General features: G+C 45.3%; 1 protein-coding gene across 2 annotated transcripts in view; it reads left to right on the top strand.

The window, feature by feature from the left end:
• Positions 1–11,561, top strand: part of LOC124789527 (arylsulfatase B-like) — a 70,620-nt gene extending 59,059 nt beyond the window's left edge. For both annotated transcript variants that reach the window (XM_047256921.1, XM_047256920.1), the window contains exons 8-9: positions 6,555–6,713; positions 10,453–11,561. In XM_047256921.1, the coding sequence (XP_047112877.1) occupies positions 6,555–6,713; positions 10,453–10,955 (662 nt within the window). In that variant the 3' untranslated portion in view covers positions 10,956–11,561. The remainder of the gene's footprint in view (positions 1–6,554; positions 6,714–10,452) is intronic.
• The last annotated feature ends 668 nt before the right edge of the window (positions 11,562–12,229 follow it).

Genomic DNA, 12,229 nt, shown 5'->3' with positions numbered 1-12,229 from the left:
AGAAAGTTATATGATTTCCTGTAGAAACTAAATTTTTATTTAATTCACCAGCAATGCTCAGAAAATGATTGTTAAATACTGTACATATATCTGATTTATCAGTAACAGAAATATTTTTTCTGCGAGCTGACTTTATATCGTCGACCTTGTGCTGCTGACCAGACACTTCCCAACTGACCATATGGTTTTAATTTTATCCTGTGAATTAGCTATTCTAATTGCATACAACATACTCTTTGCCTTCCTAATAACATTTTTAAGCACGTTAGAATAATGTTTGTAATGGGCTACTGTAGCTTTATTGTGACTACTTCTAACATTTTGATATAATTCCCGCTTTCTTTTACATGATACCCTTATCCCACTAGTCAGCGACCTGGGCTGTCCATTACTGACAGCACCCCGTTTAGAATGTTCTTATGGAAAGGAACTCTCAAAGAGCATGAGAAATGTCTTATGGAAAACATTGTATTTATCATCTATATTACCAGCACTATAAATATCTTGCCACTCTTGTTCCTTGACAAGTTTTATAAAACTCCCTATTGCTATTGGATTAACTTTCCTACATAGTTTCTAATTAAATATGACATTGGTATCAGTACAATAGCCTTCTATTGTTAAAATTTGTGCATCATGGTCTGGAAGGCCATTCACGCTATTACTAACAGAATGCCCATCTAGTATGAAGAATGAATAAAAATTTTGTCTATGACTGTGCTACTGTTCCCCTGCACCCTATTTGGAAATAACACAGTTTGTATCAAATCTACCGACATACTTTTCCTTGCACAATCATATACAAAATTAAAAATGAAGTCACCACTTATGACTACTTTCTGGTACTTCCTACAAAGTGAATCAATAACCCTCTCTAGCCTAAGCACAAATGCTCTGAAGTCGGAATTAGGCGACCTATAACCAACAACAATTGGAAGTTCAGTTTCACTAAATTCAACTAATGCTGCACAACTTTCAAATATCTGTACAGTGCAGTGTCGTGATACGTCTATGGACTCAAATGGAATTCACAGCAGTTTCAGAAGAACATTGTTCATAAAAGAACCTGAAGAGAAGAAAGTGAGATAAATGCAAAAAATTTCGTATGTTAGCTTTACAACTAATGCTTCCAAGTTTCTAATAACATGTACAGGTACATGACTGGAAAAATATTTAATATCTGATACATGCCGATTCGTTTCTCTTAAGAACGTTACAGTCTCCACAGAGACAACAGTGACGTTGCTCTTGACTATGGAAGTTAAAATCAGAACCATTTCATAAATTCTGTCTACATAGAGAAGGCATTTGACACTGTAAAGTAGCACATCATGTTATAATTGTAAGCATAGTGGGTACAAACTATCGGAAAAGATGGCTAGTGTCCAACATGTGCAAGAACCAAGAGGGAACGACAAAACGAAAGTCCAAGACAGAAGTTTTCTGATTATAAAGGGCGTAAGGCATGGCTACACTCTTTCGCTCTTTGTCAACCTGTAAGCCGAAGAAGGAAAGACGGAATTGCAACTAAGATTCAGAAGTGGGATTGAAATTTTGTGCGAATGGTACAAGAGACTAAGGTCGCTGATATATTTGCTATCCCATGAATATGATTGAATGAAGCCATCAGTCTAATGTGCATAAAATATGGATTGAGGGAAAACCGAAGAAAGAGCAAAGTAAAAGATAGGAAACTTGCTAGCTTTCGGATTTTATAGTTTGACGAGCTAGAGGAATGCGAAATAATCTAGGATGCTGCTGACCTCGGTGTGAAGTACTGCAATAGGAAACATCATGGGAGACAGGTAGAACATCTCAGGCTACACGTCAGCTATGACAGTATCGAAAATTTTATACACTGAGAGGCGTGGTTCTGTAGCGTCTTTCATTCGTTGGGTGTGTAAATGAGGTTATAAAGCAGTCAAAGAGGAACTAGACAGGAGGAGAGGGTCAGTGAATATGCCATCTGTTGGCCTGCCTACCTATTAACGACTGAGTCTTGGATTGGACATCTGCCTTCATTCTGATGTCTATCAGAATGAAGACCCATTTCTATCCACGTCGAATGTATCTTCCTCGTGGTCGGATGCAGAATCTTTATGCAATACGAATGCACTTCCCAACCTCCAAATACTGCGTTCACTCTGCCTCCGCGAGATAGTCACCCCAGACAGTTGATACCAGGCCGAGGTACAGTAACAACCCGTAGGCCGCCACGAACTGAAGAAATTAAGTCAGTCCAGCAGAAAAATAAATGGGTAAAACCGGCCAGGGCGTCGCAGCTAAACTGCAGAAGGCGGAAGAAGATAGTTATCAGCTGTCAGTCCACAGCCATACATTCACAATGAGGTGTGAAGAACGCACCACACCTACTGCACACAGTTGCATGTAAAACGGAACCCATCGAATGGTGGGATGAAATGGTACATTCCTCACCTACCTGCTCTATTATTGAGTTATTATCGTGACCAGACAAATCGGGCCTGAGATTATAATTTCAAGCAATTCTATGAAGTGGCCGGAAGTGTCTTCATTGCAGTCTACAATTTTACTCTGCAAAATTGTGGCAACTGCATGATGGAGGGTACATAAGAGCAAACATTTATTATGTAGAATATTAGGTTATACCTAAGGTGTTCAAAATGATTGGTACATTTTTTGTGCGCACGAGCAGCATTTACGGAAGAAACCAAAATAAATTTCAAGTCCCCCCGACCCCCTCCCAACGTGTATGCACATGTGACATTGTTCTGGAAGGTTCAAACCATTCTTTCGATCACGGCGTCAACGGTGTGCGATTCGTCACTGATGGTGAATTTGTTACCCCACATGACCTCTTCCATTACGTCGAATAAAGCATAGTCGCGAGTAGGCATATCCAGAGAATAGGGAGGATGCGGCATCACTGTAAACCCTAGTTCACACACAGTGGCAGTGGTCTAGCGAATTGCGTGTGGCAGAACATTGTCATGTTGGAGGAGAACGCCACAGCCCCATTCTTCATTAAGACATTGTTGATTGCGTTGGCGGCGTTGGTGCAGTGAACTGCAGTACTGATCGTTATTGAGAGTCGTATTGAAGAACTATGACTAGTCGACGGTGACCAGTCACTCAAAACACTCCGCTAGATCAGCACTGTACTGTTGCGTCATCCGTTGGCATATCTCCACACGCTTTTATTTCTCCGTAACAGCGGGGGAATGGGGCACCCAATATGCACAGACCATCATCTTCTAATCCTCATGTATCAGGTGTGGAGGGTTCCCTGTGGCAGACCTGTTGACTTCTGTAGTTCATCAAACATGACTGGTTTTGGCCCATCATCAGGTGTTTGCGAGGCTGGGCGTTGTTGGACACCCAACGCTATTGCGTTTTTCAGCACAGTCAGTGCAGTCTGTGAACACTCGTTAGACCTATACTTGAGTATTGCTCATCAGTGTGGGATCCGTACCAGGTCGGGTTGACGGAGGAGATAGAGAAGATCCAAAGAAGAGCGGCGCGTTTCGTCGCCGGGTTATTTGGTAACCGTGATAGCGTTACGGAGATGTTTAATAAACTCAAGTGGCAGACTCTGCAAGAGAGGCGCTCTGCATCGCGGTGTAGCTTGCTCGCCAGGTTTCGAGAGGGTGCGTTTCTGGATGAGGTATCGAATATATTGCTTCCCCCTACTTATACCTCCCGAAGAGATCACGAATGTAAAATTAGAGAGATTAGAGCGCGCACGGAGGCTTTCAGACAGTCGTTCTTCCCGCGAACCATACGCGACTGGAACAGGAAAGGGAGGTAATGACAGTGGCACGTAAAGTGCCCTCCGCCACACACCGTTGGGTGGCTTGCGGAGTATCAATGTAGATATAGATGTAGATATAGAACTATGATACCCAACGAAACAAGAATCTGCACTTGGCGCCTTTTCCCCACATGTAGCTACTAATCTCATGTCTATCTTTGCCCATACTCGTCTGCTACCATGTTGTGTTATCGATGTCCACCGACGTACTCGACAATTGGAACCAACTGCTGCTGTAGTGCGCCCCTATTGGAAGCAGTAACACCATCTAGCGACGGTAGACAGTACTATAGTCTTTCTTCACACGTATATCGACACACATTTCAGACTGTGCCTTGAAGCAGTTATAGAGAGAGTTCCAATCAGTACTGGGCGAAGAAAATACGAGGGTCGTTCAACAAATAATGCACCAAATTTTTGTTAAAAAGTCATTAATATACTTCAACAAACGTACTTGTTGGTGCTTCATATTTGATGTATTTTCTGTTCACCGGGAAAGTTTCGAACCGTTCTGGCAGATGACAGAGCAGTAGTACAGCGTCAAAATGGCGTCTATATAAGACTCACGTTACAAACAGCGTGCTGTTATTGGATACTTGTATGCGGAAAAAGAAACCGTGGAGAACACCCACTGACATTTACTTGCCGCGTATGACGATGCTGCAGTTGGTAGGAGCACAGTTGGGCGGTGGGTAAAGAAAGTTACAGCCTCAGGAAATGCAGAAACAGAGCTCCATGATCAGCCACGATCGGGACGACCTGTGACAGCCACTGCTACAGACATGCTGAATCGTGCCGACCGGCGCATCACAACTCGACAATTGGCTCTACAGTTGTCGGTCAGCATTGGTAGTGCATCTGCAATGATCGAGACACTTGGATACTCAAAGAGGTGCTCACGATGGGGTGCGTGAATGCTAACAGCGGACCACAAGATTCAAAGAAAGGCCATTTCATCTGGATTGTTGGAGGGGTTTGAGAGCGACGGAGAGGCCTCTCTGTCGCGGACCGTTATGGGGGACGAAAGCTGGGTGCACCACTTTGCGCCGGAAACAGAAAGGCAAATCATGGAGTTGCATCATCCCCATTCAACTCAAACGAAGGAAACAAACACCCTTAGCAGGAAAAGTCGTGATGACGGTCTTCTGGGACTGCAATGTCGCCATTCTCGTGGATGCGATGCCAAGAGGGTCAACCATCAATTCAGAGACTCTGAATAAACTCAAGAATCGTTTCCGATGTTTTAGGTCGGACAAGAATGCAGCATAAATCTTGCTCCAACACGATAACGCACGCCCACACACGTCTCAGAACCCGGGAACACATCGCCAAACGGAGTTAAACATCAGTGCCTCATCCACCCTGCAGTGCAGATCTGGCACCCTCCGACTTCCATCTCTTTGGGCCGCTTAAAGATTGTCTACGGGAAACACACTTTGAAGATGATGAGAGTGCCAGTCATGCAGTGAAAACATGGCAATGCCTAAAGCACAAGAGATTTTACCAGCAAGGAATGCTTGCTCTTCCACACCATTAGCATACGGTCGTAGAAGGTGGTGGAAACTACGTAGAAAAACAGGACATGGACAAGACGTGTTGACGTATATTGTCACCAAATTCTGACTCTTAACAATAAATCGGTTTTTGGGGAAAAAATTGAGATATTACTCATTGAAAGACGCTCGTAATGTAGTAACTTTAATCAGTGCCAATCGATTAAACGAAGATCCAATGGTTGCAAACGCTCTCGGATGAAAAGAGCGGCGAATTCAACACAACTTTATCACACAATGTACCACAACGGCTCTGGAACGTCCTCACTGTTTAGTCACCGTTGCGATTAGACATAGATGATTAGCGGCTCCGATCGTTGTCTACCGTCTTCATATCTACAATAAAAAAGTTGAATAAAACTGACAAATGTACAGGACGAATAAAGCTATTTGATTAAATGTATTAGAATAGCTTGGTTACAGAGTGCAGCATAAAATTCATCACCGTGTTTACCTACCTCAGCATTACCTAGAGACACATATAGCAATAATGTTGACGCGTTACGCGATAACTAAGGTAAAAGCCGGCCGGAGTGGCCGTGCGGTTATAGGCGCTTCAGTCTGGAACCGCGGGACCGCTACGGTCGCAGGTTCGTATCCTGCCTCGGGCATGGATGTGTGTGATGTCGTTAGGTTAGATTCGTTTAAGTAGCTCTAAGTTCTAGGGGACTTATGACCTCAGCACTTGAGTCCCATATTGCTCAGAGCCATTTTAACCATTTTGAACTAACGTAAATAAATCTGTTGCTTGCCGATAATAACCGAAACCGATAATCAACAAGTTAACAATAGATTTTTGGACAATGTGGTTGTAGAGAGAAGCTGCGATTAATATGATTAATCAATAATTCAAGAACAGTCGTAATCGCATATATTATTGTTATAATACCACCAACCGGTTTCAACCCGACGTAGGGATAATATTCCGGGCGTTTACAACATTGGTCGACTGCTGGTGGTGTCACTCCTGTCTACATAACGGCAGAAAACTATAGTTATGCCGTCGACCAATGGTGTAAGCGCCCAAAGATGACTCCTACGTCGGATTGAAACCGGTTGGCGGAATTATAACAATAATAAATGCGATTAAGACTGTTCTTGAGTTATTGATTAAAGTTTACAACAGTTGCTGCAACTCTCCAGAATAAACTTGCCTGTCCTTTTCTTGTGCCTATTTATAGCGTATACAGAAGATATACTTTACTTTTTAGGAGGCAATGCATCTTCCCTTCCGGAGGACCTGGACGGCGTGAATGAGTGGCCTCAGCTGGTGACTGGCTTCGGATCTCCGCGGTCAGAACTCCTGATCAACGTTGACGAAGTGGTTGGCAACGCCGCCATACGACTGGACGATTGGAAGCTCGTCAGAGGTGAGCAGACGTTTACCATCACGTGCCCTTACTCGTAACCTCGACTGTTCAGCACCGTCCGTCCCCTCACCAAGAACCTGCACACCACCTGTCAAGTCTCATACAGGATCTGCGAGTCAGTAGGGTGCACTCCTCAGCAGAGTTTGATGGATGTGAAGTAGCCTTTCTGGATCATCAAGACGCGCACTTCTAAGAACTTTACAAATACAATTAGGTAACAAAAGTCACTGGATACCTCCTAATATCTGTTCGGTTTCCTTTTGCACGGCGTATTGCAGCAGTCCGACGTGGTATGGACTCAACAAGTTGTTGGAAGTCCCTTGCAATAATAATGTGTCATGCTGCCTCTGAACCCCTCCGTAATTGCGATGGTTCAAATGGCTGTGAGCACTATGGGACTTAACATCTATGGTCGTCAGTCCCCTAGAATTTAGAACTACTTAAACCTGACTAACCTAAGGACATCACACAACACCCAGTCATCACCAGGCAGAGAAAATCCCTGACCCCGCCGGGAATCGAACCCGGGAACCCGGGCGCGGGAAGCGAGAACGCTACCGTACGACCACGAGCTGCGGACAATTGCAAAGATGTTTCTGATGCACGAAGTGGCCTCTCGATTGTCACCCATAAATATTCTGTGGGATTCATGTTGGAGCAGCGTCGGTGCAATGCCATCCACAAAATTTCCATCGTTATTTAGGACCACGAAGTACATGAACAACTGCAAATGGTCTCCAAGTAGCCTAATGTAACCATTAACAGTCAATCATCGATTGAGTTGGATCAGAGGATCTGAGTTCATTCCATGTAAACATAGCCCACACAATTATGGAGCCACAACCAACTTGCTCGGTGCCTTGTTGACAATTTGGGTATATGGCTCTTTGGGGTCTTTGCCACACTCGAAAGCCATCATAACCTTTTAACAATTCAAATTGGAACTCATGTGACTACGACACGGTTTTTCAGACGTCTAGGTTACAACCGACATAGTCACGGGCAAAGTGGAGGCCCTGCAGGCGATGTCGTGCTGTTAGCAAAGCCACTCACGTCGGTCATCTACTGCCTTAGCCCATTAAGACCACGTTTCGCCGCACTGTCGTAACGGAGCCGTAAGTGCCAACATCGACTTCTGCGGTTTTTGATTCAGTTTTGTTTGTCTGTTACCAATGACAAGTCTACGTTAACACCGCTGCTCTCGGTCGTTAAGTCAAGGCCGTCGGCGACTGCGTAGTCCGTGGTGAGAGGTAATGCCTGAAATTTGGTATTCTCGGCACACACTTGGCACTGTGGATCTCGGAATATTGAATTCACTAACGATTTTTCGAAGAGGAATGTGAGATTTGTGCAGCTCCAACGACCATTTCGTGGTCCGTACCTGTTAATTTCCTTGATGACGCTCTAATCACGTCGAAAACCTTTTACGTAAATCCCCTGAGTACAAATGACTTCCCCGCCAATGTACTCCAATTTCCTACCTTGTGTACGATATACTACCTTCATTTGTATATGTGCCTATCACTGTCCGATGACTGTTTGTCACTTTAGTGTAGTGTAGCTGAACATACCCGTAAATCTTTTCTCCCATATTTCTCTAATGTGTTTGTAGCTGAAACCTACACTGACCATGGTATACCACCTGCTTAATGGCGTGCTAGCTTTCGAACGCCACACAGCAACGATTCTACATGACTTCAGTTCGATAAATAGGTACGTAAGTAAATAGGTCGGTAGATTAGTTTATGGGAAGTACGTGGCATCAGTTACCTATGCGCAACCCACGCAATACCCTCACATTTTTGGCTGGTGGCCTGTGGGGACGGGGGTGGCGCCAGATAGCGTCTCAGATGTGCCATCGGCTTCAGGTCAGGCTGCTTTGGGGGCAAAGACATCAACGTCAGTTATTTACCCTTGACAGCTCTGGCACTGAAGCACATACACCTACACTGCTGGAAGGTGACATCGTCGTCGGGGAAAACGTCGAGCACGGAGGGTCAGAAACGTTGTTCAAGTTGTACATACTTGTTACGGTGCCATAGGTTACTACAATGAGTCTCAATGAAACCCAGATGAAAGTCCCTCATTTTGTAATAGTGCTATCTATGGCATTCGTCCGTTACACATTGGACGCTCTGAACAGCACCTACATGACAGCGAACTCAGAAGTGACCATCAAGCTGAAGTGATAAGAAAGGGTAATCATTCTATCGACGATATGGCCGCAAATGAATATGCAACTTTGACAGTTTGTTATGGCCCAGCGCCTGGGAACGTTCAATCGTACTCGGAGAAATTGCTCAGCTGCTCGGGCATTGCTAATGGGAGTATCTAAGGAAAATGGTTGAATGTCAGTTAAACAATGAGCAGGTGACAAGGTCCGCATCTCATCACACAACGTGGTAGATCGTGACCGGCCGTGCGGTTAAAGGCGCTGCAGTCTGGAACCGCAAGACCGCTACGGTCGCAGGTTCGAATCCTGCCTCGGGCATGGCTGTTTGTGATGTCCTCAGGTTAGTTAGCTTTAACTAGTTCTAAGTTCTAGGGGACTAATGACCTCAGCAGTTGAGTCCCATAGTGCTCAGATCCATTTGAACCATTTTAACCAAGATCGTGACCTTGTCCGCTCTATAAAGGACAGACGGCGATCCTTGTGCAGGTCTGATGACTGAGTACAACGCTAGTGCAGGGACAAGTGTTTCGTAGGACACCATTGGCCTTGTATTGTTGACAGTCAGGCTCCACAGCACGTGACCCTAGCGTAATGACCGAACGGCATTGTTAACGGTGCTTTCAGCCCCCAGGGGATCATAAAAAATGTTCAGATGTGTGTGAAATTTTATGGGAATTAACTGCTGAGGTCATGAGTCCCTAAGCTTACACACTACTTAACCTAAATTATCCTAAGGACAAACACACACACCCATGCCCGAGGGCAGACTCGAACCTCCTCCGGGACCAGCCGCACAGTCCATGACTGCAGCACCTTAGAGGGGATCATCGAGAATGGACCGCGGAGCAGTGTAAATGTGTCGACTGACTAGGTGATCCCCATCTTTATTACATCACATCCATGGTTGTGACGACTGCGCAGTGATTCAAGCGAACAGCCGCCTGATAAATGCACTGTACTTCGAATGCGTGCCAATGGGGGCAGTACAATTTTTTGGGGGACCTTTACCAGAGCCTCTAGGTGACCAGTGGTAGTAATCGAAGGCACCGTGAGTGCTACGGAGAACGAGAACACTATTTCGGACAATCTGCAAGCCTTCATGTTTGATGCCTTCCTCGACAGCGACGCCATCTTCGAGCTATAAAAATGTCCATGACACAAGGCCAGAACTGTAATACAGTTGTTTTAGCAGCGTGATGGGGAAACTCTTGTTGATGGCTTCGCCACCAAATTCGCCTGATTGGAACGTCATGTAATATTTCTCGCCAGGTGTGCACTCAGTTATTAGCAGTTCTTAAGGTCAGGGAATTTCGTGGCCTGTGCGTAGAAAACTGGTCTCACATATCTCTGGAAACCTACCAACGACTTCTCGGGATTATGCTATTCATCTCTGCTGTATTGTATCCCAAAGTCGGATCAGTACTTCATTATATAGCTAGGCATAATGTTTCGGCTCCTGAGCGTATTAGTAATTGCCCCTGTTTCACTTATATTCTTATTCCTTAAACTGCTGCTCTCGATTTCCTAATTTTGTATGACTGGGTATTGTAATACTACGTGCCACAGGCCGGCAGAACAGCGCTTCCGACACTGGCTACCAGGGGTCGACTGGCCGGGAGAACGCTGTCTACACCCCAGTCTACACTCCAGAGCAGGTGCTGTCCAGCGCCGCGGGCCGGGCCATCTCCAGCACGCTGGGCAACTCCACTCCAGCCGAGGTGATGCTGAGGCTCCGCGCAGAGGCCACCGTCTCCTGTCCTGACCGCCCCCAGCAGCCGCGGTGCGCCGTCGTCAACGGCAGCGACGTTTGCGTCTTCAACGTCAGCCGCGACCCGTGCGAGGCGGGCGACGGCGCGGCCTCCGAGGAGGTGCTGTCCATGCTGCTGGAGCGCCTGGAGGCGCTGTCGCAGCCAATTCTGCCCCAGCAGGACTCGACCACGTACCCCGGCCTGGCCGATCCCAGGCGCTGGAACAACACCTGGGTGCCATGGACCGACTGCCTCGTCGACGCTACGGACGAGGCCTGCAACGTTGTCGCAAACACCACAAGACTGAACAGCGTAGTATGACCGCGGAATCTACACGACGGCTGATGGCGTCACAGCCGATCTGTAACTGCCCGCAGTCATTGAGATTGAGTCTTCTTACAGATGCCTTGCCCTTACATAAAGTGGGATAGTGATAATATACAAAATTCCTGCAGACTGTAGAGAGCATAACTCAGTGCCGATACAGTTACAATAGTTGGACTCAGAAGCAAGGTTTCTGCCACTTCTCTGCCTCCACGCTTAATCTGATCTTAATTTCTCTATGCTACCCTCTAATCTCCCCCTATCATGCTCGGTCCCTCTCTTTTATTCTTCCTTCCTCTGCGTTTCAACGTGAAGTGAACTGCCGCTATCTGAAATTACTACAGTTTTGTAATCGAAAATCACAAAATTGAGGATGTTCTATAGTACTGATGCGTTTTGTTGACCAGTTTTAGACTTATATGGACGTCATCAGCCTGTCGCTGTCAAAAACAATGCAATACTGGTGAACAACCTGACAAACGTATTACACGTGGACGCCGAGGAGCAAACACAGAGTAAATGTCATCTTCGACCTCGGAGTGGCAACGTAACTGAAAATGTAACGGTGAACGGTAAATAAGTGGAACTAACTACAAAAATATATAAAACGGAATTATCATGTGTGTGTGTGTGTGGTGGTGGGGGGGGGGGGGGGGGAATCGCACTCGTATGTAAGGATAAGCTGGAAGAAAAGATAACGTTGGCCGAGAATTACGTTTCACGGACGAGAAGATCTACGTGTGGTAGAACAGCCAGACAGCTTTTCTTTTTCGGTGTTTACTCAAGATATCTGTGCTTTGTCACATTTATATATTTACTCTTTAACATGACCGCTTTCAATTGTGTTACCACTGCCCTGTCAATGATGACATTTACTGTACTCTCTGGTCGGACCTTACTCCCAATTTGTAATATATTTTTAGAGCTGATCACCAAGCAATACTGTACCCTCTTTGACGATGACCGTCAATTAATTGTGATGATGGTCTTGTAAGCTAAAAACCAGTCAGCCAAATAAATTAGAACTGTAGAAAACCCACAGTTTTAGCCTTTCATTTACAGTTATGAATTTGTTCTGCCAAGAACCAATGAAAGATTCAGTTAACACGAAATTACTACACAACGAACTGTGTCCTAAGGGATGATATCCAGCTCAACTCAAGATATATCTGAGACATAAGCCTTTTCGTTTCCTTTAAATACTTGTGGCATTTCATTGTTCGTATAGAATAATAAAATTATGTATGCATGTATGCCTGGTAGAAAATACA

This window comes from Schistocerca piceifrons, chromosome 3 (genome assembly GCF_021461385.2).
Source record: "Schistocerca piceifrons isolate TAMUIC-IGC-003096 chromosome 3, iqSchPice1.1, whole genome shotgun sequence".
In the NCBI taxonomy this organism is placed as follows: domain Eukaryota; kingdom Metazoa; phylum Arthropoda; class Insecta; order Orthoptera; family Acrididae; genus Schistocerca; species Schistocerca piceifrons.
Note: the sequence above shows the minus strand (reverse complement) of the source record. Positions and strands in the feature narration are given on the sequence as shown.